The following is a 26,446-nucleotide window of genomic DNA, read 5'->3' on the forward strand; positions in this document are numbered from 1 at the left end:
ACCGTACACCCGGATACTCCGGGTTGACTCGGATACTCTGGGTACCACAGTCTCCGGGTGAACCTCCGGGTGGGGGTTATCAACTATTTTTGGCTAGAATCACCCGGATCCCTCTGGGTTGTGACTCGGATACTTTGGGTGAGATTAGAAAATACGGATTTTCATCCAGGATCTCTTCGATGACGGTTCCGGTGACTTTTGGGTGGGGATTTTGGACATAGAGCATCATATTTACCTTCTCTACCACGTAGGATAACAAGCACACACAAAAAATAACCGAAACTCGATTATTGCTTCTAAAGGTGGTGAAAGCCATTGTTGAGCTCGGTGAGCTCAAATCTGATCGATCTAGCATGGAGAAGGAATTGGAGGGGGGTCTAGGGTTCTCACTATGTCCTAGCAAGCCCGTGGTCCGGTTGTGGAGGTTGGGGAATGACCGGAGCTCAAAATCATCGTCGGGGAGGTGGTGGATGGCTTGAGGAGGAAGAAGACGTTGCCGAGGAACTTGAGCTCGACGGGGAAGATAACCTCCGGTGAGGGAGCTCACCGGAGACCTCCTCCTTTGCCTCCCCTTGCCTCTCCTCCTCTCCTTTCTTCTCCTCACCTCTCATTTTCTCTTGACCGGTTGAGAGAGCAAGAGAGAAAGAGAGAGCACGTGAGGGAGAGGGAGTGGGTGGGGGTGAGAGAGAGAGAGAGGGCTGCTGGTGGGAGTGGGAGAGAGTGGGTGAGGTGTAGGGCCAGCTGGTGGGTCCCACGTGTTAGGGAAAAAGACATTTTAGCTGCGAATTTTATTATTTCTCTCCCGAATTTTCTTCTTTCATCCGATTGACTCAAAACGAAACACTCATTTGCTCCAAATAAAATTGCTCAAAATTAAGCATGATGCTTAAGAAGCATAATTATGCTTAAATACATGATTATGGGTTTCGGGCCATGACACCGGTTTCCATGTAGGCACCTTGTCGTCTGTCGAGCCAACTCGTGGCCGCCCTTGCTTCCCCCGAGGCCTCGTCATCTCCCCATATAAATGAGCTCATCTCCTCCATCTCCTCTCTCCGTCTCCGAAGCGAATGTTGTGTGAGCATTATAGATTGTGGCAACAGGTAGATCTAAACGAATAGCAAAAGACACATTCGCTTGAAGATGGTTGTGTTTTTGTTATTTGTTTAGACTTACTATTGTCACTATGAATGTAGATTTAGATATTGTCATTCGTTTAAGCTAGATTATGGCAATATAAAGATCTAAACAAGTGACCGAAAATACATTTTCTTTAAAATAATTATGTTTTCACTATTCATTTAGATGTACTATTGTCACTCGGATACCGTAATATATAAAATGGACATTTCGCAACACATTCACTTGAAGATGGTTGTATTTTTGCTATTCTTTTAGACTTACTATTGTAACTACAAATGTAGATTTAGATATTATCATTCGTTCAAGCTAGATTGTGGCAATAGAAAGATCTAAAAGTGACAGAAAATATATTTTTTTAAAAATGATTGTGTTTTCGCCATTCATTTAGATGTACTATTATTACTCGGATACTGCAAGATATAAAATGAACATTTCGCTATATAAAATACTCTACCTCAAATATAAAATACTCTTTGATATCAAATGTGAGGCAGATCCTTATGCTGAAGAGTTCACGGTAGAATATTTTTGCACATGTAGATAAATTATCACTGCCGGTTCTAGTTTTGAACTGACGGTGATAGTTAGATTATCGCTGCTGGTTCTAGCATAGAACTGATAGTGATCGTTGGATTTTCATTATCAGTTCGATGCTTGAGCCGGCAGTGATACTTACTATCACTATTGGTTTATACGCTAGCAATAATAATTTATAATTATCACTGTTGTTAATTCAGTCAGTTAAAAAAACGATAATAATATTAATTTTTAATTGATAGTAATGATATTTTCTATAATAGTGAAGTCCCTGTGACGCTTGCCGGCTGTGCCGAAAATTAGAGTGTTGTGGTCACGGGCACTTGAGAAATTGCAACTCTGCTATGCTATGGCACCCACCCTAGCTAGCTTAAATGTCGACACGTCCGTGTTCTGGGTAATTGTGTGATTTCTGGAGAGGAAGAGGAGTCATTGTTGTTGTGCGGCAGGATCGTGGGTCCTTAGTTACTGAATAGAAACAATAATAATTTACAAACGCAACACATATTAATTGTTCATTTCAACAACAACAACAAATTAAGAATAAGGTTAACTGTATCGGTCATACAATGAACCAAACCAAATAGCAATGTAATTAGAAAGCACGAGATCTAATTTTATTGAACAGAAACACGTACGTACGTACGTAGCATCACTCATGTACTTGTCACGATCAACAATAATGAAGACCGAAGTACGTAATTAATTAATTAGAGGCCGAGGAGCTGGCAGTTCTCCCAGATCGTCTTGGCCGAGCGGCGGAGCCTCTTGGCCTCCTCCTCGGTGAGCTCCATCTCCGCGACGCCGAGCACGCCGCCGCGGCCGAGCCTGGCGGGGAGGCTGAGGAACACGTCGTTTTCTGCCGGGATGCCGTGGAATCCCCTTACCAGCACAGACACTGGGTGAATGCGGCGCTGGTCGCGGAGGAGGGAGGCGACGAGGCTGGCGACGGAGTAGCCGATGGCCCAGGATGTGTAGCCCTTGAGGCTGATCACCTCGTAGGCGCTGTCGACGACGGCGCGGCGGATGCCCTCCAGCGCCTCCTCGTCGAAGCTGCTGTGGCTCTCCTGCAGCGACTTGAGCACCGGCATCCCCGCCACGCTGACGCTCGACCACACCGCCACTGAGCTGTCACCGTGCTCACCCACCATGTACGCCTGCAATGCATACACATGGCATCACACCACTGCACTGCTGCTAATATACTCTAGCTAGCCAGTAAGAAGAGAATAAATTCATCGATTCATAACAGTTTCTAGTAGCTTGCACATAAATCCATTTATCTCCACCGTTACCTCAAATTCATTAATTAGAACAATTCTTCTAAGCTGAGCTAAAGTAATTAGAACAATGCAAGTATCGCCATTCTTCAGGGCTTTTGAAGCTGAACTAGTTTTCACACATTTATAATCACCGGCGTAGCCAAGCAGCATTTTTCTTAGTGAATGCTTGCTGGTTCCTGCTAGAGTTCCCATGGACAATATTTCGAAAGCCACAAATTGAACCATTATACTAGAAAAAGAGCAAGACATTAAAAGATACTCAAAATTACAAGCCAAAGCTAAAGGAAAATATCTACAGCACCGCGAAAGAACGAAGGCCCATTGGGACAACGCTAAAACCAAAAACACTAACTACTATAACTATGTTCCCATAAACACTGATGTGGCGGTGGAGAGAGCCGTTGCGACTCGCAGGGTCATCGCCGCATCACCGGCTCTCTGTTCGGGCCCAGCACTGGTGTGGCGCCGGGCTTCGTGCGTCTGGCGCATATTGCTGGCAAGTCAGATATCGGTTTTCGTGCCGGCAAGCCAGATTCGTTTTTTTCATTCGGAGAACCTAGCGAGTAAAGGTGGCTCAGTCCGTATTTGTTCGAGTTTCTGCTTTTGAGTTTCTCTGAAAAACAGTGTTTTTGGTTATTTTAAAAGTTATTTTTGAAAATAGGTTGTTGACTTCTACAATAAATTTTTGACTTCTCGGCACATAGCTTCTCAGAGAAGCACATCTCAGCGAGCTCTCAGCTTTAGTTCATTTTTCACAGAAACAGGCTTCTGGTGGAGAAGCCACTTCTCCAAAACCTCGTTTGTTCTGGCTTCTGCCAGTAGCAGAAGCAGTTTCAGAAGCAGCAAACAAACACAGCCTAAATGTGCGGGATTAAATGGACCGCTAGGTACTGTCATTTGGCCGGTCAGCTACTATTCTATATAATTTATTTAGATCTAATATTATATAGGACTACTGTCATTTGTACGGTATATATCGGTGAATTAAGAACCAGGATTTTCGAGTTTTAAGATCGGATTCGTAATTTGCCACGTGATACCCTCCCGTGAGGACTACTATAACTACGTTCCCATAAACACTGATGAGAAATCCGACAGCCACCGCGCGGGTCCGGCCGACCATGGCATTATCCTGCAAAAACTGTCGCCCCTGAGCCAGACGACGCTAGGAGGAGTTCACGGCGATTGAGCATCGTGTACTCTTTGTCGTTGTTGCCAGGTCTACTTAAATGTGCAGAAAGAGACCTTGACAGACTTTATTAAACCAAAGCGCGCTGTCGCCTTTCGTCGATCTGTACCTTTGGCCTGTGGGTCCCAGCTGTGCCGGACAGGTAGGATTACAATATTTGTCACTGGAGTAGTAATTACTCGTATCGTGTCATTTGACAGACTCTAATGCTAGTTTCAAAATGTTTGTCTTTTGAGAGTTTTTGCAGTTTTTATTTAGTCTTGTTGTCATCCTTACTTTAGTGATGCTCCAATGGAGCATGGTGGCCGGGTTACGGATGTAAATACTCCACCAATTGAGCATGGTGGAGTAGAGATCGTGACAACTAGGATCTATTAGCTTGGGCTTCTATTTTGAATTTTTTAAAAATATATTTTTAATTTATTTGAAAAATTACTTTGAAAAATAGAATGTTAAGTTCTACAATAAATTTTTAACTTCTCAATTTTATTTTATTTTTTCATTTTTTTCAGAAATAGCATTTTAGTTTCTCAGAAATCACTTCTTTAAAATCCTATTTATTTTAGTTTCTAATTTCTAACCGCAGCAAAATAAAAAAACAAAGAGAGCCTTAACCCACCAACGGAAAAAGAAAAAAGAAAGCTGAGTGAGCACCGGGGCCCACTCCCGACGCCACACCACTGGCCACTGGCTACTGGGCAAGGAAGGAACAAATGCTGTGGCCCCACCCCCACGTGTCGCGAACAGAGAGAGAGAGAGAGAGAGAGAGGAGGGCACTGACGACGGACCTGCACGTCCTGGGCGTTGACGTCGAGGTGCTCGGCGAGGAGGAACCGGAACCTCGACGAGTCGAGGTTGGTGCCCGATCCGATGACGCGGCTGGCCGGGAACCCCGACAGCTTCCAAGCCACGTAGGTCAGCACGTCCACGGGGTTGGACACGATCAGCAGCAGCGCCTCCGGCGAGTGCTCCGCCAGCGCCGGCACGATCTTCCTGAACAGCCCCACGTTCCGCTGCAGCAGGTTCAGCCGCGTCTCCCCCGGGATCTGCCTCGCGCCGGCGGTGACGATGGCGAGGTCGGACCCCTTGGTCACGGCCAGGTCCGTGTCCGACACCAGGCGCGTGCGCGGCAGGAACGCCGCCGCGTGCTGCAGATCCAGCATCTCCCCGCGGAGCTTGTCCGGGAGCGCGTCCACCAGCGCGATCTCGTCGGCGAGGTCGCGCGTCAGGATGGTCTGCGCGATCGCCATGCCCACGTTGCCCGCGCCGATCACCGACACCTTGGTCAGACGGCGCCGGTGCGACGACGGCGTGCAGGCGCCGTCGGCCACCGGCCGGAAGAAGCCCGACGACGCGCCGTCCGCGTCGAACCCCAGCTGCGATAGCGACGAAGCCTTCTTCATCTTCCTGTTCTTGGCCGGCGATAGATACTGCTGGTGGCGGTGGTGGTGCTTGTGCGAATGGGGATTACTGGAATAGTGGGTTTGTGAGATTATGAAGGTCAATTGCTTTGTGAGAATTGGGGGCTGCTTCTATTTATAACCCCACTGAAACCGCGTACCATTTGCCACTTGCATCAAAAGTATCGGTGCTCCCTTCTCAAGAACAATAGTATCAAAAACAAAGGCGTCGATGGTTTTATGGAGTACAGTAGCTTCTTCATCTCATCATCTGTATGGTCATGAATTGGCGCCACTACTCCTAGTTTAGTTTAGACTAAAATCTTGAGTATGATTGTTACGTTAATAGTATCAGATTTGAGGTCGTCGCTCTTTGGTATTGGCTGTGTAGTATAAGTCACCCTATATAACAAAAGGGTATAACATACGCGTGCAAGAAGAAAAAAGATCCAAATGTATAGCTGCTTCTACTGGCAGTCTTTTGAGTAGTATCAGATTAAACTTCATTTGCCAGTAAGTTATTATATATGATCATTTGTCAAAAAAAAGACCCAAGGATTGCAGAGTGCCCACTACAGTAATTGGTCAAATCAGACCGGCCGATCAGTGATATTTTTCTTGTGTTGCAGCTGGGGTGGATATCAGATCTGGAAGAGAACTTATGGATCAAAAATCACCGATTGCCCATGTGGACCTGTAAGAAGTAGTACTTCGTTGAAATAAATCCAATCTGGAGGCGGCAGCACAGCAGCCTCCGGGAATGGATGGAGTTGCCGGTTTTTGACCCCAACAAAAATTCGATTGGAGATAGCCTTACCTAAGTTCCCAGGCTTTACAAATCTAGACGTTCGTTCGTTGACTCCCGCCTGCTTCGAAGCTTCCGATATTTCCCCTGATCCGCCTCTGATTCACAGTCGACACAATTTTTTTTCTTTTCAAAAAGAATATGCGGGAATTTGCAAAACTCCAAAGTCAAAAGCACGCGCTGCAGGTTCCTCTTTCTTTTCTTGCTTCCGCAACTTTATTTCGAAACCACATGCAGCTTTAATTCTAGAAGCGGAATGGCATAATCCATTTGCTTATTTTGTTTCTTCAACACCGATATTTTCTAGCCACCAAGAAGCTTGATCGCTTCTTTCTTACCTGTCTGTCGTTTAGGACATCACAGTCTTCAACAAATACATTTAACTATTACTTTTTCCAACTACTTTTAAAAACAAGTTAAAAAATTGATGACATAAAAATATTTTCACGACAAATACACTAATATTATTTTCATATACCAGATTCTAATAATTTTGTACCTACCGGTGGTCAAAATTCCTAGTTATTTAAGATCAGAACTAATTCCGTAAAATTGTTCCCACAAAGTCCTCCAATATAACATGAGAGCGCGTGCGAGTTACATATCATACTAGTATTACTTTGCCATAGCATGCATGAGGAGGCTTGAAGCATTTACTTCCATTTCACGTGTTAGACTGACCACCACTTACTAATGCATCCAACAACCCGGCCACCGTACGATTACCGATGGAACCATCATCATCATGCTTGAAGATACTAACAGCTAAACAACACGGGCTTAGTCCAACCAACGTATGGACATCTGGTCTCGTTAGTGTTGCATAGCAAAGGTGAAAAACCAGAGTTTCTCCCAATATTGACATCATTTATTCCGACTAATTTCTCTCAGCACAGAAAATGCAAATCCTATACCACAGAATTCTCCGGAGAGTGCCATTCTCGTGTCATAACCGCCGACAACAAAACAATATTTTTTTTTGGTGTCAATGAGGCTTGTAAGTTGATCCTACTTTCCAGCGTAACACTGGTTAGAACCAAAATGGAAACCGGAAGAAAAAAATCTTTCAATCCACGAATCAGGCCATGCTGTGTTGGTTCGGTGCTCTTGGTTTCCAGGTCCTCGAAACCGTGATGAGACTCTTATACAAAAATGGAGGCAGCACCGTTTTGCGGAGTTATTCAAGAACTTGGGAGAAAAATAGTGTTGGTCATCCTAACTTCACAGCAACATTGAGGTTGGGTTCTCAATGTAGCCCTTGAACGCTTTCAGAAATTCCGCACCAATTGCACCTGCACAGAGTTCCGCCAACATAAGAGTCAATTTCTCGTCCACAGTACAAGGAGACATGGCAGAAAGACCGAAGAGCTTACCATCAATAACCCTGTGGTCACAGCTTAGCGTAGCTGACATGAATGAACCAAACTCGTACTGAGCATCAGCGCCACCCGGTATCACCCTCTTCTCGGCTGCTCAAAAAAGAAAAAAGAACAAAAAGAAATGAAATTAACAGAGAAACCATATGGAATGAAAGAACATCAGACGCTCCTAGCTCCTAGCAGAACGTAGAGCCATTTATTTGGAGCTTACAGAGTTGTGCACAAACAAAACAAATATCACCTAAACTTCTATATTCTAAGTGCTATTTACAGATCCAAGATTATGTATGATTTCTGTGTCCAACTGATGGAGTCCCCATAGCAGAATGCAACAATAGGTTCGCACAAATCAGATAATACGCTTTTTAGAACAGAAAAGTACTATAAATGCAGATACTACTGTTACTTTTAAACACAAGCGATAGAGCAGCATATAAGCAGAAATGTAATGCAAATGTTTCATAACTCATTACCAGAACCAATGGCCAATATTGCTGACTGAGGAGGATTTATGATGGCACAGAATTGTTTAATTCCAAATGGACCTCCCAAGTTTGATACGGTGAACGTGCCACCCTGAAAATAAATCACCAAATTTATCAAGAAATGGTTTTTGGTTCACACTTAGCAGCTGCCATGTACTCCATACCTCGTACTCTGCTGGTTTTAAGCTGTTCTCCCTTGCTTTTTGAGCCAACTGCTTCACCTCCTCAGCAATTGTACCAAGTCCCTTCTTGTCTGCATCCTATAATGTAAGTTTAAGTCAGAAAACAGAAAAAGAAAACACATATTGGACAAATTTTGAGTAACTTACCCTAATTACTGGAACAAACAGTCCATGCTCAGTCTGAACAGCAACATTGATGTTCACATTGTGGTATCTGTATGAGAAATAAATTCGTCATATATAACTGACCTAGCAAATAATATATTTTCCCATTACAAATGATCCATCAGAACTTACTGACGAATAAAATCATTCATCCATGAGCTGTTACACTGAGGGACCTTTTGAAGAGCCAAAGCTGCAGCCTGCACATCACATAAAGACATTCAATTCTGGACAGCACAGAACAAATTAACAGATTCCACACTGAAACCAATAAAAAAAATGCACATACCCAACCTTCATGAGCCCAATGTAAACAAAAGAACAACAAAGGTAGAACCAGTAATTACCTTTATAACAAGATCGTTGATAGATATTTTCTTTCCACCAGAGGCATCCTGCAGAGGGTTCAGTTCCGCTCGCAACCTGGATCAGAATGAAACAAGTAACTCATAGTAAGACAGAAGTAATGCATCAGTGCTGTTGCACAAATAAAAATAATGCTGTATAAATTAGGTCTGAAACATACTTGATAAGTTTGTCGACACGTGTGTCAACTGTCAAGTAGTAATGTGGAATTGTTTGTTTCGATGCTAGAAGGCGGTTCGCGGTAACCTGAAGACAATAAAGTCAACACACTCTCAGGCTGTTAACATTGAATACGAAAAATCTTGCCAACATTCCGTGCCTTCGACATTTACCTTTCTTATCTGTGCATTTGGAATATCTACGTAACTTAATCCTGGAGCAGCAAGAGCCTCCATCTTGCCACCCTTGGCTACAGAAGCTTCATTAAGGCGAAAGAAAGAAAAAAGATCAGAAGTAGGCTGAATTCCATTCGAATCACCAAAATAGAAGCCAAAATGCCATCACACAAGATTATTAAAGGTAAAGTGAAATGAAATGCATCAATCATGTTGCAGCAAGCAGTCGTGAAATACAACAGCAACTACCAAGTATAGCAAGGATCCAAACATCAGAAAGAGAGAATTGTCCACTGTATCATCTAGGTAACTTGACGGGGAAATAGAAGCACGTGATCTCGCAACTTAGGATAAGTTTGCAGTTGCAGTGGTGAGCTTATTTTTCAGACTGCAGTGGAATGTGGAAAGCAGTCGTGAAGTACTATGCACCATGCTTGGACAATCAGATTATAGTTTAGTGAAACTTGTCATCCAATGGTCAATCTTTTTCTTTTTTCTGTCACGTAGATTTTCTCCAAAGTAACTAAACCATGTTTGTCTTATTTGGAAAGCAACGGTATCTAACTTGGCAACATGGTTTAGCAAAATCAGTCAACCAAACATTACATATTTAAAAGTAATTCCACCAAAAGAGATTACCATAATTTACCGCAATGCCAAAGGAGCCTTAGGCATGCACAATTCAATGACTAATATCAATCATTAAGAACCCAAATGTAAAGAATCACGCACGGCATATAATCTAAGGAAGCCCACTCGACGAGAACACAACATTATACAACAACCAATGTCGGGTATTTGCAAGGGGAACACATCCTAGGACCTCTAGAAAACCTCACCCAACTAAAACACAACATTATATAACAATCATGACAGGTACTTGCATGCGGAAGACATCCAAATTAAAATTGGCAGAAGAGATCTAATGATCAGTACTGAAGATTTATTCAGCTTGCAGTTATATTTTTCTACAAGTAGGGAACATAAGATTACATAAAAATCACCAAAAGCAGGGTTGCAGCAACAGGATAAATAATAACTCACCCAAGTAATCTTCAATGTCTGCCTTAAGAATACGCCCATCAGGACCACTACCTTTCACACTTGACAATGGGACCTGTTTTAAGGAACACAATCCTCATAATTGTTAGCTATTATATTTGTTAGAACAACTATCTATACAACTGAAATAACAAGCACTTACATTGTTATCTTCTGCCAGTTTTCGGGCAAGAGGACTGGCAAATATCCGATCTCCAGATTGAGAAGTTTCTTCAGTCTTTGGGGCCTTGGACTCAGGAGCCTTGGTAGGCTCTTTCTCCTCCACCTTTGGCTGCGAAGGTTCAGGTTGAGCCTTTGATTCAGCAGGAGCTGCAGGTTCAGCTGAAGATGAAGGCTTATAATCCTTAAACTTCTCAATGTCACCCTCTTCTTCCACAGTTATAGCAATGATCTAAGGGAACAGCATGGATCAAATTATTCGACCCAGATCAAGTCAGCAAAATATACATGTATTATAAAATATATGTACAAATAAATAGTCAGTCAAAAAATATCTATTCTTAAGTAAGTAAATATGTACCTCGCCAACTTTAATTTCCTTAGCACCATCGCCTAGAATAATCTTAGCGAGATAACCCTCTTCCATGCATTCCATCTCCACGGTGGCTTTATCCTAACCACCAGAAATCCACTCAAAAGGTTATTTGGTTTCTATTGCAGCTTAAGTAAAAGAAAATACTAGATAAAATATATCGTGTAGCTTTGCAGATAAAAAACTTACAGTTTCCACCTCGCAGAGGACCTCACCAGGGGAGACCTTGTCTCCTTCCTTCTTAAGCCACTTGGCAATGTTTCCCTATAGGCAATAGATGCATCAGGTACAGTACATATAAGTTAGAGAATAAAGGCAAGATGCAATCCTGATTTCAGTGTGGCTATAACTTTGTTCATAATAATGATTTCTGGGTAACAAATATACCTCAGTCATTGTAGGTGAGAGCGACGGCATCCCAATTTCCTGATGTGGTGGCAAGTCTGGAATAAGTAAATTATGTTAAGACAGCTAACATATGATCATGCTTGCTATATCTAATCGAATTTTGTAGACACTTTGAGGCATGAAATAAAAAAATGGTGGAGATGTGGAGCCCAACATTGGAAGATACTAGAACTTTTGTGCCAACAAAATGCAAACAAACTAAAAGGCAAAAGCCTTGTTGGCGCAACAGAAAATTGTCCAGAAAATTCAACAGAAAAAGGTGGGAAAAAAATCCAACCATCTTGTACTATAACGGAATACAGCTCTATATGCTGTGAAGATAGAGGATAAGGATATAATGAAAGAAGAAAAATAATGCCAGCAGATGCAATTTCTGCGAAAGCGATTGCAAGAAGATCTGTATTTATGAATATTCGTTAAAAAGGAACTTGTTTTACTTAGCAATCAGCTGGTCATGATGTGAAGATCTTCAAATTAAAAAAATACATACAGATGGACAGTACCTGTGCTACTTGAGAATGACCGTGCTGATGCCACCTTTCCACTGGCAATAAAAAAATCAAAACAGCTTCAGAGTATTACCAAGACCCGATAAGAGACAGTACACTGTACATCAATGGGACATTTCTGGTGAGAACCACTCTTAAAATAGGATAGTGTGAACTCCAATCTCATCCATCAGATTTGACTTTGTTATAGAGCAAAGCATATTGCCATTTGCGTGCACAACTAAAAGTGGAAAGGGCGTGAGTATAATGGAATAACTCAGCAGCCTTCTCAAAGATGTCATTGGCTCGCTGTGAGCAGCCTGCCCACCAGCGTTCGAATCTCAGGTTCAACTCGCGCTGGTGCTCACTGGGATTTAGTTCCCAATTAATTTCAGGTCGTGCTCGTGCTGGGGACTACAGTCCGAGACATCTCTTTAAGGCAGCGCATGAGTTTGAGTATAGGTGTAGGTATTAGCTTGCACATAGGGGGGGGGGGGGTGGGTGAGTGTGCGCGCGTGTGGTGAGTCTGTGCGTGAGTTCAGATTCTACAACTTGTACCTCAGGATAGGCCGTCTAAAAATAAAAGATGTCATTGGCTTTTCATGGTGTATCTGAGCCATCAAGATCAAATCCAATGGTCAACATTTCTAGTTCTAGTTTTCTGCTTCTAGGGATGATTTTTATTTCATGTGTTCCCATACAGACCAGTAAGCTATGAATAACACAATAAAAAAAACGCATACCTCAAGAATGAACCATTGAGGCCACCAATAGAATTCAGGACACTGCTGCTGGGAGCTCTTCTCCAGGTATAGCTTCTGTTTACTCCTAGTGATACCTGAAAATAAAGCAAACTCAAAAATCAAGAAAAAGAAAATACTGTGCATTAGTAGGGTTGTCAAGCACATACCTTGAATGTCTCAAGCTCTTTCTCAGGTTGGTTGTATTGGGAAAAACTGGTGCCCCCAGTTCTTTTTCCAACACCTGAGGAAACTAGAGGCATTGAATTTTCAATACCGACAACAAGGAGTATCGAATAAAAGCGAACTTTTCACTGCACACATAAAGTCCTGCAGGAATCAAAACAACTACTTCTGCAAACAAGGGCACATCAAAACTAAGTAGATGATGAATCAGGCATTAAATAATACAATAGGAAGTGCAAGGATCAACTCAGTAAGCCGAAAAATGCTTGGTGAGGATACAAACAGTCAAACAATAGTGAAGATGGTGACATAACAGGAGATGAAATGCCACATCAGGTTATACCTTTGTTGCTACATTTCATCTTGTACAAGCAAAATCAATCAATGGTCTTTCTATATCACATATCTACAGCTCCTAAATTAAATGTACTAGATACAGACATACAGTAGTACAGTACATTATAAATAAATCTATTATTTCTAGAAACCATGCTGATTGCAAAAGAGCATAGATGTATGCCTAGAGGATACAGAATAACCAATATATGTGTGCCCACGACATAAACCATATGCATCATTGCCTAAATAAGGTGCTGTACAAGTTTACATTGATGGCATTAACAGGTCTGAACAGTAACCGCAACATAACTACAACACTAGACACAGCAGTGGGCAATTTGAGTAGTAAATAGTTATAGCATAGTAAGTTGCCTGAGACAGCATATCCATCTCCAGCTCAGTTTAATGGATGAAATTCACATGACTATCCACCTCTTGAGAAAAGTGTATGAGTGTATCATCAAAAGGAGAAAAGAAAAGAAAGAAAGGTCAGAAAGATAGCACGTACCATTTTCCTTCACGAGAAAGGAGCCAGAACCACTAGAGAAGTGCCGAACAAGAGTAGAACGCTCACAATCTATAGCATTGTGCAAACTCCGCAGCTGTAGAACCAAAGGAAGACAGCAGCGTTAAGAGGAATAGCTGCGCGCTTATAACTCATTTTAGCAAACAGCAATTAGGTTTATGGAATCTTCCCAGAGTTGTGCTGTACTATTCAATGTCAAAGGAGGTGTAATCGATCTAGCCGGAACAAAAGCAGAAAAGGGCATGTCAAATTTCATCTGTATCGCACAATCCTAACACACACACACACACACACACAAATGACAAGAAACCAAAATTTGAAAGGTACAGGTGTTAAGGTTGTGATTCATACAAAAGGCTGCTATAGGTTTGGCTGTCAGTTTATCACACCTACAACAGTCGATGTCATGAAAATTACAACACCTCCGCTTCTTGAATACAAAACCAATCCTCCAATAAACTTCGGGTTGATAAAAGAAAAGAAATCTCCAACTGATGAGCCGCACACACACACACATACACATTCGCCTTGTCATGGCACAATACCCTAGGAATATTCACCCAACCGATCCCATAAGATCGTGGGAATGGAATTATACAAACTGCCGCACCGAGCAGCATATTGTACCATGCACTCACACAGACACCCACATCCACGAGTGGTTCGCGGCCTAATTCTAGCACCAAATTATCGGGGAAAAAAAAATCCGTAAATTACTCTGTCCCCCCTTGCCCAATTCAGCAACTCCAGCAATTACAGAACGCAGGGTCGACGCATCAGCGTGATTAGCCGACAGAAAAGGCGGATCGGCCAGATCGGAAGGATGTGTGAAACGGATTTCCAATGTATTTGGAGAGAGAGAGAGAGAGAGAGAGAGAGAGAGAGAGAGGGTGGGAGGGTTTGACCTTGCGGGAGTGGCGTAGCAGTTGAGCGGCGGACATGGCGATCGGAGGCGGGAGGGAAGGGAATGGTCTAGGGTTTGGGCTTCTGGAGAGGGAGGAGGCGGAAGAGATGGAGATTGGTGTGCAATGCGCTGCGCGGAATGTGGCTGTGTCTGTTTAGTTTAGGCTTGGGCTTTGTTTGACCTCCCCAACCACCACCCCACACCCTTAGCCCCTCAACACCTTATCGGCTGATGAAGTATCAGCTTTGGTTCTCTCGATCCACTTTGGCGGCGGTGATCGGAGAAGAAGAACTGGAGTGTCAGTGAAGAGGATCTGTGAAGGCGTCGATGTATTGTTCCTTTTCATCAGGTTCTTGTTTGTAATTTTTGTGTTCTGTGCTTGAATCAATGGAATCCACCCCTTCTCAAACAAAAAAAACAAAACAAAAAAACCCCTTGAGCCCCTCAAGCTAAGCTGCAGCCTGCAATGATGGTGATCTTATCATTCTCAAAGGAAAATGAATCTGCAATGCTCTTTCCCTTTCTTTTGAATTCCTCGCATCTTTGTTCTAGAGCATGCACAATACATACATGTAGCAACTCACTCTGGCCTGGATTCAACGCCATGCTCATCGTGCAACGGATCAACGCAACAGACGGCCTCACAGATACACAATTGTAGCAACCACATCACGCAATGCAACATCGACATATTCAGGCCCATCATCACAACACAAGGCAGCACTGAGCACTTCCATGCTTTTTTTTCAGATGTAAAGAATCGATTCATCTCCAAAGAATAACAACAGTAATAAATAATATAAGGTTTGGAACGGTACAGTATGACAACAACACTCTACGTAAACAACGCTTTCTTACACTAGAACATATCTCGCTCATCTATCCTTCTCCAAAAACTTCAAAGAAAAACAAAATGGAATGGTGGTGTCAATTTTCTTGCGTTTCAATAAATTGGCTAAGGGCAGATTATCTGTACAGTGGCATCCACATGCTGCTTCTCACATGTAAACAAGGGACACCCAAAACTCCTCTTTCCCTTGTCTCTCTCTTTCCTTCTAAACCATAAACTAACATATAGCTACAAAAATATTCAAAAACCAGCACTGTTGTACAACTCCAATGCACCTCGGTTTAGTGCGGATCGCAGGATCTCATGCAACATCGCATAGGTCCATTCCACTCACGCCATCCCCTTGATTTACTGTAAGGAAACTCCTTTCTCTTTCGCCCGCTTGGGTTTTTCTCGAATGGTCATGTGGATGAAAATCATGACTCGCACTCGTCATGCTTCTCTGAGCAGTCAATTCTCAGAGCTCGACCTCATGGAGATCCTCTGTCAATCCGTTGAACTGCACAGATGAGTTGCTGTTGGAACGACTATGAGAGGGTTTGCCAGGCATGAGTGGCGAAGGCGTGGTCTGTCCATCGGGTGATCTAGCGCCCGCAAAAGCACTGAACTGCTCAGAGTATGTTCCACTCCATGACGCAGCTCGTGATCTTGAGAATGAGCTGCTGTCGCTTCCTGATGACACCCCCGAACCCTGGTAAGGAGTGGAGATGTTGTCCATACTCGATTGCCGATGAATTGTTGATGGCATTGCTGCTAAAAATTGCGTCGATGGTGGGGGTGAAGAAAATGACGTTTCTGCTGGCGGTGAGGCTGAACGCTCATCCTGATGGACGGTTTCGCTCTGTATCTCTGCTGCTTGGTGAGGTATCTGATCTGCAGCAGCTGCTGCTGCAGTGGGCACGAAGAACTTGGCACCAGCTGGTGGTGTCACAGATGGAGCAGCTGGTTTGTTATACAATGGCACTGCTCCGGACGCACCAGCCTTATTGAACGTGTCCACGTACCTAAATGAAAAACAGAAAAGCCATCAGGTCTCCAGTCAATACTTTGGATAGCAATACAGAAAACAAAACTGGAAGTAAATGACAATACTACTCCTATTCAATTACCTGGACCGGACACCCATCCGTCCACGAGCAGAAAACTGGTTCTGGCTACGTGGGATTGGTGGCATCCCCAAACCTTGCTCTGAAGAATTTGATTTCCATTCCACGACCCCATTGGGAGCATGGCTTCCACTCATGGGACCATTCAGCTTATGGTCCGGCATACCATTCTGGAAAGATGATTTTGTTGGAGGTGGAGGGAGAGGGGGTTCCTCGGCAGGAATCGCAGCACCTTCTTCCACCCACCGCTTCAGCTTTTCATCATAGTAAAACTTGTTCTGGTCCCCTAATTTTGCCTTCAGAACAGAAATAAGATCTTAAGGTTAGCATTGCATGTAGAAGAGAAAAGCTGAATAAGAGGTGGAGATACTCCAGCTTCATAACTCAGTAGTCAGCAAATACCTGGCGGTGTGATTTTGACACCAATCCCATTGTCTTCTGCAGCGTGGAGCCTAACCAACCAAATCGGGAACTACCTGATCCTGACACACCCTGTAGATTTTTTTCAAAATGAAGTGAAGAGATAAAAATGAAAAGATCTATCCAACTCAACATTCACTAATCAGGAAGAAAGCCCTTTTTAAGTTTTGCTTCCTGAAACCAAGACGCAAGTACCTGTTTCGGGGTTCTGCCAAAGTCCGGCTCAGAAACACTTCTGTTGTGTGCAATTTTCCTGCCAGTGCCACCACTATTCTCTGCTATCTCACTCATAGACTGCATTGAAGCGGACGGCATTAACGATGACATGGCCATTACCGATTGGCTATTTACAAATTTTGAAGCTGCAGGTGCAGAGTAGGTCTCTCTATCACTAACGGAGCCCTGTGGCAAAGGTGGAAGTGGTGCAGATGGTGTACCCATCATGCGGGATATAGATTTATCAAGTGAGGTGAAAATCTTTCCAACTAGTTTTGTTGGGGCAAGATTTGTACCATACCCACCCTACAGAAAAAAAGAAAAGAAAAAAAAAGAGTGGGTTAATGATAAATAAACCAAGGAAGAGAGAGAACGAGAATATCAGATACAATGCAAAACAAGATTTGCAGTATAATAGAATAGAGTCATCAGAAACTACTACGAAATGGTATGGTCGTACCTGCTGATGAGTGCGTATCCTCTCTTCCAGGGAGGAAAATAATTGTTTCCATGCCTCCAATTCAGGGGCACGGCCAGAGGCTTTCAGCACCTTCATAGACGCTTGGCAATACCTGGAAAGTTTAATATTCAACTGAGTCATAACGTACAAGTATAGAGCCTAGGGGAAGCACTGAGTTATTCACTTGTTATGGAAGCCAACAACCTACCTCAAAGAATCAGAAACCCTTCCCACTTCAGCAAGCATATATGCATATATCAACTTATATGGCTGAAAGGGTAGCAGGATATACTGAGAATTACCAAGCACCTTTGCATATTCATAAACTTCTGTCCTCTGTTGTTTGTATTTTAAAGATATTAGTCCAGACAGTGAATGGCAATGGAGAATAAACCAAGAAATGAATGTGCACAATCCTGCCTATGTATCCATGTAATAATTGTTTAAAACATGTCATGTCTAGGACACCCTTCATCAAACAAGTAAAGGAAAGCATTGCACACCATATTAAAAAAAATTGCAGGTAACACAGCCAGTTACGGACCTGAATGGCTTCAGGGCTGACAAATGTTCGAGGACATTTCAAGTGGTCTGCACCGATGAGGCATAGCCTTGCACTTTCAGAGTACGGATCAATATTTAGTTCAGCAACTAAATAGCATGAATGAGCAGCTGCAGCCTGTACCAGATAGTGTGTAAGATACTTGATCACACACACCACCCAAAAAAAAAACTGAATCTACAAATGCATATCAGACAAACCTCATTTTTCTCTTTCCAAAGGCAATCACCAAGATGGGTTATTACTAGATCATCACCTTTTGTCCTGTTTGCAGTTATAATAGCCAAATTCTCCTCCCAATCATCCAACATGCCATTAGGACCAGGCTGTGTCAAAAAAACAACAAATTATGAACCCAGCCACAAAGTATATAGAAAACCAGTAAATATTATCAATAAGCAACAACCAAAAGTCATGATACTGCACTGAACAAGACATATAAGTGTATCGTTACATCGCACATGAGTAGCGATGACAACAGAAAAGTTAAGGGCAAATTTTCTATACCTTTGAACTACATGACCGGTACTTAATAGTCAAAATAATAATACTTCTAAGAACTGAAGAAATCATTAACTTTGCAAGTACCTCCATAGGTTGATGGGATGCTCCTAGTGTACCATAGTCGCTTTTGAAGTTGTTCTCTACATTAAAGACATCTGCGGGTTGTCCAGCAATGAGAAGACACAATGTTCGCAGTGGTGACCAAGATACAAAATGGGAGTGAGCCATTTTCTTCACTGTATCCACATAAAACTGTACCACAAGTCCAGAAAAAAAAAACAATGAAACTAACTTGGAAATGAAAACTCGACAGGAAAATCAAGCAACCTACTAGATTACAAACAAAAAGGGACGTTATATTAAGTCAAACAGACCTTGTCACCAAGTTGTAAAGCCAGTATGATTGCAGGTCCCCAAAGTTGACCTCCCTGGGCACACTGAAGGGCCTCTTTCCTTCTCCCACAAACTAGAAGATTTTGGACCTCTTGTGCAACAGCCTAAAAGCATAGTAGTTGTCTCAAGTGAGGACATTTGGCCAAAACAGCAGGGATATTGAATATGAACAACAACTACCTGCATCTGACTTTCCGAGGGAATATTTTTCATGCAGCGAACAACAGATCCATAACCCCCCATGTGAACACTACTTCTCTTACACGATGAAAATAGCTTAGTTACTGCCATCTCTGGACCATCTGTCTCCTATTATTAAAAATCCATATAAAAGTTAGGCACAAACTACAAAGATCAAATAAGTTCCCCCACAATGATGCTAACAATAACCAATCAAATTCAAGTTACTCAACAAACAGGAAAAAAAGAAATGAATCAAGGTTCCTCGTGATAATGCTAATAAAATAGAACTTAGATACTCATAACTTCACATGGTTGAACTATTGCTCGCGAGCAAATTCCAGACCAAATGAACATATATAATGATCTGTAGGTTTAGTTGCTCAAGTAACTTAGGAATTTTGGTTTCACTGTAAAAAAACTCGAAACCAGTCGTGGGTTAGTGCTAATTTGGCATGCCAATATTATCATAACACAATGTTTAATTCTTCTGATGTAAGTCATATAAATCAACAAGGATGGTAAAGGGGAACAAGGCAGACAATAGAACAGATACACAAACTAATAATACAACTATAACAGCAACAAACTAAAGCATAAGAGGAAGTACCTCGTGTGATGGGTCGGACCCAAAAGGTGAGCGCAATTTCCCATAGTGTTGACACAGTATCTTCAGCAATGAAATAAGCAACTTACAAGGATCACCTCTCTGGAAATCACTGGCTGAAGATTCGTACAAGGTAATCATCTCATCAAGCCATTTATTCACATCCTTTGATGCAGCACTTCCACCGACCAGAGGACCAGGAACAGGTTGACGGCATAAAGCGTGGAAGTAACTAAGTGCACCGCTATTAGTGATGCTTGACGGATCAACTTTATTGACAACAACCTCTGATAGATTAAGAACTGACACTGTGGCACTAGAATTCTCCTTAAATTGCAAAAAAAAAAAAAAGTCACTTCAAATATGTGATGTTGCTTTGTTATAAAAAAAAAATGCATCACAAAGGGAACTATCAGGATACCTGATTTCCACTGTTAAAGTTTGTGGTCATTGAGCTGGTTTCTTTCATAACTATAAGCTTCCCTCCAAATCCAAAAACAACAAGGGCATGTGGTGGTCGTCCAGCTGATGACCTCCCATCATTAGGGGAGTGACCGAATTGCAATTGTGAAGCATTTGCACCTGGAAATTGTTGCTGAGTGAAGTTCATGGAATTCTCAGTACCCAAATAGCTGTTTGACAAGTGCCCTTGTGGGTTTGCATTTGCTTGACTCTGGCTGTGGTAAATGCTCCCCGTTGGGACAAAGCCCTGTCTATTCACGATACCATTGACATCACCATAACCCTGGTTTGTGGAAGTTTCAAATCCTATGTAATTAGACTGGTGACCTGAAGAAGGTTGGAATCCCATGTAACCAGCCTGTTGAGCTGAAGAAGGTTCAAATCCCTTGTAACTAACCTGGTGAACTGTGGAAGCTTCGGACCCCTTGAAACCAGCCTGGTGACCCGTGGAAGGCACAAACCCCTTGTAACCACTATGGTGACCCGTGGAAGGTTCAAATGCCTTGTAACCACTCTGATTACCCATGGAAGGTTCAAATGCCTTGTAACCTCCCTGAATACCCGTGGACCGTTCGAACACCTGGTGACTGGTCTGGTGACCCGTTGCAGGTTCAAACCCTTTGTAACCGGCCTGATAACCTGTTGAATGTTCGAACACCTTGTAACTGGATTGTTGACTGTCAGTTGAGTTATAACCACTCTGAAGACTTGATAAGTCTAAGCCCTTGTGTCCAACATTTGAAGCAGTTTCGACTGTGTTAAAACCAACCTGATGGCTTGTAGAGGAACTGATAGTCCCAGCATTTGCATGCTGATCAAACCCATAGAAACTACTTGTCTGGCTACTGTCTGTAATACTTTCAGATTGCATAGTGTTACCAAATGCATCCGTCTGCCATTGGCTCTGATGAGGGTAACCATTCGTGAATGAGTTATGTTGGGCCACCTGATTGTGGACAGCAAGATCCTCGGTTTGTTTGACATTATAATCCATCCCACCAGAAGCCGCAACAACGCCATGGTTTGCACCATTCTGAACTGCACTAGCTGTCCCAGACTGCATGACAGCCTGCTGGTATGACTCAAGTGAGTGCCACTGCTGGGTGTTGGTATCAAAGTACCAACCCGGGTATTTTGCATAGAACATCATGTTGGGTGGGTACTCCGTGGCGCCCCCCTGTCCCCAACTTGAGACATCGCCTGTGGTGGCACCCTCCTCAGCAATTGTCTCGAGCGCTGCATGCGCTGAATTCTGTAGGTATGAAGCATCAAGCTGCTGCTGCTGCACATTCTCACTACTATGGTCCACCTGGGCAGCATTCGCAGTTGTATCAAAACTGTCAACCTGGTACCATTGCTGTGTTGCCTCATCGTACTTCCACCCAGGGTACATGGTCTCCAAATACTTGGGATCCGTGGAATCCACAGCACCACTGCCGCTCTGCTCCAGCTGCCCATCAGCATTCTGATTTGAGCTTCCCGCAAAAAAATCCTGATCCGACACCTCAGCGGCCAAGCTCTGATTCCCACCGAAGAAGCCGCGATCTGAGGCCCCCACAGTACCAACCACCGAGCTCCCCAGGGTCTGGTTCCCGGCCATGCTGCCGAAAAGGCCATCCTCGCCGGCACCTCCCAAGAGATCAGCGAATGGATCAACCCCATCGTCGGCGTCACCTCCAAAGGAGGCCCACTGCGCCTGCTTGACCGCAGTGTGGACGCCGCCGACCTTCCCTGAACCCGGCGACCCACCCTCCGGAGGCGGCGCCTCCGTGGCGGGAGCGGGTGGCTCGGGCGCCCCAGGCCCGTCATCGATTAGGCTGAGGCCGGATACGGCTCGAGCCAAGGCGGGCTCCGGCAAGCCGTCGTGACCGTCCTTGGCGGGAACAGGGGCGGGCGCGGTGGAGAGGTGGTTGTCGTCGTCGTCGTCAACGAGCTTGTCGAAGAAGTCGGCGTCGGTCTGCTCATCGGGGCCGAAGGAGGAGGAGGAGGCCATGCGGAATCGGATGGAGGAGATCTGAGCGGATCCGAGCGGAGGGTGGATCTAGGGTTGGTTCCTCGCTTGAAATGGGAGCGGGGCGGACGGCGGGGAGCCGGATCGGAATCGCAGGAGGAGGCGGGGCGGTTGCGGTCACGACCACGACAGCCGACGTCGCATCGCGCCACCCGTTTCCTTCTTCTTCTTCCTTACTTGCCTCCTTTTCTCTCTCTTCTCTTCTCTTCTCTCTCCTCTTCTATTCTCTTGGCTACGTATGTATGCTTCTTCGTTTTCCTCCTGTTTCGTTCCGTTTCGTTCGGGAGTTTTTCACCGCTTATTATTATTATTATTATTATTATTATTAGTTTTTGAGGATTAATTAAATTAGAAGGAATTGTTTTATGGAAGGAGGTTTTGCAGTGACCTCGCCTGAAGCTGCTCAACACATGCTATTGACAACCTATACAATTTTCATCTAACGTTAGCGTTTCATTCATACTTTGAAGAATCTAATGTTTTTTTCCCTAGAGAGTAAAGTGTAGATGCATACAAATACACGCAAATATATACGGGTGTGTTTGTTCCTCGAACGGGGTTTTGTAGAACTGTATCCTATCGTCTGAATGAGCGGAGTCATATCTAAACTATAAAGGCGTGAATACGTTTGATGTCGAGCATCACATCCAATCCCTCCAGTCGGATCCAACATCCCACTCTCCCCATTGCAATTCATCACTTTGTTATCTTCATATCTTCCTCTCCGAATCTAATCCAACGATCCCCTTGGTCTCCACCTCCCCCTGCCCGACCGAAAGAATCAACCCCCAACGATATCAGCGCTCCAGCCCAGCCCCTGCCAATCATGCACATGTCACTCCCTCCTTCCTGACGACATCTCCGCCCCCTCCTCCCTCCTCCCTGATGACGTCTCCGCCCTGTCCTCCCGACGGCACCACGGTTCTCTCCTCCCTGACCCCTATCACCGGCAACGCATATCAGGACCCCGACCTTGGATTTTCATATGTCTCATGTATCAGTCCCTAGATCAAGTAGCTGATACGCACAGAATTCAACAGAACAATATCAAATACATACTTCAAATAAAATAATTATCTAAAAGGGACAAAAGATGGTCTCGTGGACTAGGATCCACGGCAGATCAGCCAAGCAAAAGAGCTTACAGCGGAGCGAAGCGAAATAAACGGTGCAACCCAATGCCACAAACAACTCGGGTGCGGACGCGACCTTAGACTTCTTCTCTTTAACTTCATTTGGGTTGAAGTTATTCTCAATCTCAACAATTTGAAAGCAGCAATACTAAGTACAGAAGATACTCAACAAGTTTTATATTACTTTAAGGGTTGATAGATACATAAAAAATATTGTAAGGACAAGGTTTTACGATTTGGTTTTAAACGTAAAATAGTTTTAATCAGATATTCAGTTATATGTTTTGTATTGATAGTTTTGAAACAATGTAGACAAGGTAACAAGATAACAAGGTACATTGAGGGGTTTCAGTCCTAGCAGAGGCTACACCTTACTCTGCAGTCCCTATTATTATATCTAGTGTACCTCTAGTACCACATAGCTCCTGACGGATTGAGCCAACAACCTCATCATACGAACATCTAGTCCACACACTCACTCATCAAGGATACACACGTCCCGAGTCTAATCATTAAGGTCACTACTTTCGCATGTCCATAACTGTGGACACGGCTATTCAAATAGTTTTACACTCTACAAAGGTTGTACATTGTACCTACGTGATATACTCAGCCTCCAACTTTTGTAAGTAGAGAAGCGAATCACACCAAGACACTTTAATCACTTTTCCTGCCGCACTTTTCTACTTGATCCATCAAGTACCAGATGTAAGACCCCAAACCCGGATTCTCTTGTGCCTCCAGTATCAGTCCCTATATTAAGTAGCTGATACGCACAGTATAACAGTTATAGTATCACAGTCAAACATCGTACATAATTATTAAGGTTATAGAGTACAAAAGGTTTATAAACCATAATGTTTATTACAAACCTGGTGGAGAGACCAATAAAACACAGCAAAAAGCAAAAGCCTAAGCCACAAGTAGCTTAGGGTGCGGGCACGACTTTTAAGACTGTTCTTTATCCTTTTCTTCACCTCCGGCGAAATCAGCATCGGCTTTCTCATCTGAAAAACAGCAAGAATGAGTACGAAAGATACTCAGCAAGCCCTATACTACTTTAAGATGTTTGATAGATACATAAATGGGTGGTTCAAGGATAAGGCTTTACGGTTTAGTTTTAAGAGTAAAGTAGTTTATGTAGCTATCTAATTGTATCATCTATGATTGACTTTAAAATAATTTAAATAGTTTAAAACCAAGTGACAAGCTATATCTGGGAGTTTCTCGATCTTGGGAGGGGGTACACCTCACTCCGCAGTACCTTTCATCATATTTGGTGTACTTTTAGTACCACACAGATCCTGAAAGATTTAGCCAGCAACCTCATCACACAGACATATAGTCCACACACTCACTCATCAAGACACACGCACCCAGAGTCTAGTCAAAAAGATTCTGCCTTCGCATGACCATGACCTCCAACCATTGCAAGCGAAAGAGCGAATCATACTGAGACACTTCAATCACCTTTCCTGTTGGGCTTTTCTACGAGATTTACCTCCAAGCGTCAAAGTCCATGTACTGAAGGTCAATCCCCTTTTAAAGCCTAGACCGGTACTAGCAACCTCCAAACAGAGGGACAGATGACCACTTGACTGCTCGCTACTCCCAGCCTCCTAATATGATGCCCAACTCAGTCCGGTGAAGGAGAGGTCAAGTCTTGCACATTCGGGACGCATGGTTACACGGGGTTTGCTAAGGCATGGCTGCGAAATGACTCGACCCTTAAACGGTCAGGGTAGGTATTTTCCAACAATAAATACCACAAAAGGTAACTCAAGCCCTAAGAGTATCCTTATCCAGAGTACTACTCCATCTACCCCCATCAAACAGTTTTCATCTATTTTTACACATCACCCACTATATCCCACATGGCATCAAGGATTTTCCAACAATTACATAATTCATAACAATCAAGAATTTATGGTATATGAGTTATTACTGATAACAGTAAATCTTATCTCCGAGGAAGGTGTTTTAAAAACGATGTCTCCGAGGAGACGTATTCAATCATAAGCATGCTAGACATCAAGACGTCGTCTGTCATTAATATAGATAATAACAGGTAATCCTAAGGTGATATATATTTTGGATAATAATATTTATGGTATGGCAAGTGTTTAATAGGATTAACTACTACAAACAGTTTGTAAAAGCTCAATACATAGCACATTCAATATAAGTCCAGTTTTAAGTTGATTATGTAGATTATTTGAAAACATAGATTCAATATGATCAAGAGATAGAACTTGACTTCTCCGAAATTCTCTTCGAATTCTTGGTTGTAGTCGGGATCCTCCTCGCTCATGGCACTTCCCGCGCAACACTCGCAGAGTTCTAGTTGCTCTGCAATTGCGACTATGATCAATAAATGTTATACTAGAGAAGAATTAAATAACACCAAATGAAAAACCAAATGATCCCTAATAGATATCACAATATGATAGATGAGTAGATATTAATTTTAGATGAATTTCGGTGAAAAAATCGCTGAAATTAGAGCTAGAACGGAGAAGCTATAGCTACCAGAAGATTTAATCTAAAATTAAATCAGGAAATTACAAAATAGGACTATTTATAGATTGAACTCACAGATGAGGCAAACGTGAACAGTAAAACAGGGTCCACTGACCGTGAATCAGTGTGATCCATATGAACAGTAATATACGGGCCAAGTTGGACCTAGATGGGCCATGTTTGAGATTGGATGGGCCTAGGCTGGGCTTGGATATACAGTACTTAACTGCACAGTGCTGACCCACCCGGGTAGGGTCGGGTGGCTTAGTGGGCTTTAAAGATGGGCCAGCCCACGTGGTGCGACCATCGAAAAACTGGGCCACCCTAACAAGCCGGCCCACATGCGGCTGGGCTGCCATATGGCCAGGCCGAGCCACAGCCCGAGACTGTTTTCCACGCTCGCGCTACAGTAGGCATCAGCCGACCTGAACCTTTGCCATTAACTGGAATGAAAGTTTAACATCCAAGATTTGCGAAACAGGGGGTAGGGTGAGCGAAAAAGTGAAAGCTACGTGTTTGATATTAATCTTAGAACGGGATCAGTGTAGCCATAGCATGAGATCGGCCG

General features: G+C 43.3%; 3 protein-coding genes across 5 annotated transcripts; all 3 read right to left on the reverse strand.

Annotated features, from left to right (window-relative positions):
• Positions 1-2,168: 2,168 nt before the first annotated feature.
• Positions 2,169-5,970, reverse strand: LOC133922868 (L-lactate dehydrogenase-like). Its single transcript, XM_062368391.1, has 2 exons — positions 4,941-5,970; positions 2,169-2,837 (listed from the first exon to the last, which is right to left on the reverse strand). Exons 1-2 carry the CDS (start codon positions 5,553-5,555, stop codon positions 2,391-2,393), a joined length of 1,062 nt encoding a protein of 353 aa, XP_062224375.1. The 5' UTR covers positions 5,556-5,970; the 3' UTR covers positions 2,169-2,390.
• A 1,167-nt stretch (positions 5,971-7,137) lies between these two features.
• LOC133922869 (dihydrolipoyllysine-residue acetyltransferase component 2 of pyruvate dehydrogenase complex, mitochondrial-like) lies at positions 7,138-14,820 on the reverse strand. Of its 2 annotated transcripts, none has more exons than XM_062368392.1 (19): positions 14,456-14,820; positions 13,533-13,626; positions 12,670-12,752; positions 12,503-12,597; positions 11,775-11,815; positions 11,251-11,306; positions 11,053-11,127; positions 10,852-10,944; positions 10,474-10,722; positions 10,314-10,386; positions 9,267-9,352; positions 9,095-9,180; positions 8,916-8,991; positions 8,701-8,768; positions 8,551-8,617; positions 8,386-8,481; positions 8,210-8,312; positions 7,731-7,826; positions 7,138-7,649 (listed from the first exon to the last, which is right to left on the reverse strand). In XM_062368392.1, exons 1-19 carry the CDS (start codon positions 14,489-14,491, stop codon positions 7,579-7,581), a joined length of 1,644 nt encoding a protein of 547 aa, XP_062224376.1. In that variant the 5' UTR covers positions 14,492-14,820; the 3' UTR covers positions 7,138-7,578. The 2 variants fall into 2 exon arrangements, with proteins under 2 accessions (XP_062224376.1, XP_062224377.1); XM_062368393.1 differs by having other exon boundaries at positions 12,670-12,743; positions 14,456-14,819.
• A 398-nt stretch (positions 14,821-15,218) lies between these two features.
• On the reverse strand, positions 15,219-22,477 carry LOC133922870 (protein transport protein SEC16A homolog). 2 transcript variants are annotated; one of them, XM_062368395.1, is made up of 13 exons: positions 20,174-22,477; positions 19,756-20,076; positions 19,146-19,274; positions 18,947-19,069; positions 18,657-18,824; positions 18,269-18,394; positions 18,051-18,185; positions 17,715-17,842; positions 17,507-17,618; positions 17,026-17,352; positions 16,813-16,902; positions 16,414-16,706; positions 15,219-16,308 (listed from the first exon to the last, which is right to left on the reverse strand). In XM_062368395.1, exons 1-13 carry the CDS (start codon positions 22,205-22,207, stop codon positions 15,762-15,764), a joined length of 4,533 nt encoding a protein of 1,510 aa, XP_062224379.1. In that variant the 5' UTR covers positions 22,208-22,477; the 3' UTR covers positions 15,219-15,761. The 2 variants fall into 2 exon arrangements, with proteins under 2 accessions (XP_062224379.1, XP_062224378.1); XM_062368394.1 differs by having other exon boundaries at positions 19,756-20,079.
• Between the last annotated feature and the right edge of the window lie 3,969 nt (positions 22,478-26,446).

Source organism: Phragmites australis, chromosome 6 (genome assembly GCF_958298935.1).
Source record: "Phragmites australis chromosome 6, lpPhrAust1.1, whole genome shotgun sequence".
Taxonomy (NCBI): domain Eukaryota; kingdom Viridiplantae; phylum Streptophyta; class Magnoliopsida; order Poales; family Poaceae; genus Phragmites; species Phragmites australis.

What these genes read in the sequence shown, in the direction of transcription:
- LOC133922868 (XM_062368391.1), bottom strand. Translation starts at nt 5,555, where the DNA reads ATGAAGAAGGCTTCGTCGCTATCGCAGCTGGGGTTCGACGCGGACGGC. An exon ending in TCAACGCCCAGGACGTGCAG is followed by an intron (nt 2,838 to 4,940) that starts GTCCGTCGTCAG and finishes TATGCATTGCAG; the next exon opens with GCGTACATGGTGGGTGAGCA.
- LOC133922869 (XM_062368392.1), bottom strand. Translation starts at nt 14,491, where the DNA reads ATGTCCGCCGCTCAACTGCTACGCCACTCCCGCAAG. An exon ending in TCCTCTGCGAGGTGGAAACT is followed by an intron (nt 10,945 to 11,052) that starts GTAAGTTTTTTA and finishes TCTGGTGGTTAG; the next exon opens with GATAAAGCCACCGTGGAGAT. An exon ending in AACTGGCAGAAGATAACAAT is followed by an intron (nt 10,387 to 10,473) that starts GTAAGTGCTTGT and finishes TCCTTAAAACAG; the next exon opens with GTCCCATTGTCAAGTGTGAA.
- LOC133922870 (XM_062368394.1), bottom strand. Translation starts at nt 22,207, where the DNA reads ATGGCCTCCTCCTCCTCCTTCGGCCCCGATGAGCAGACCGACGCCGAC. An exon ending in TTGGCAGAACCCCGAAACAG is followed by an intron (nt 16,903 to 17,025) that starts GTACTTGCGTCT and finishes AAAAATCTACAG; the next exon opens with GGTGTGTCAGGATCAGGTAG. An exon ending in CGGATGGGTGTCCGGTCCAG is followed by an intron (nt 16,309 to 16,413) that starts GTAATTGAATAG and finishes TTTTTCATTTAG; the next exon opens with GTACGTGGACACGTTCAATA.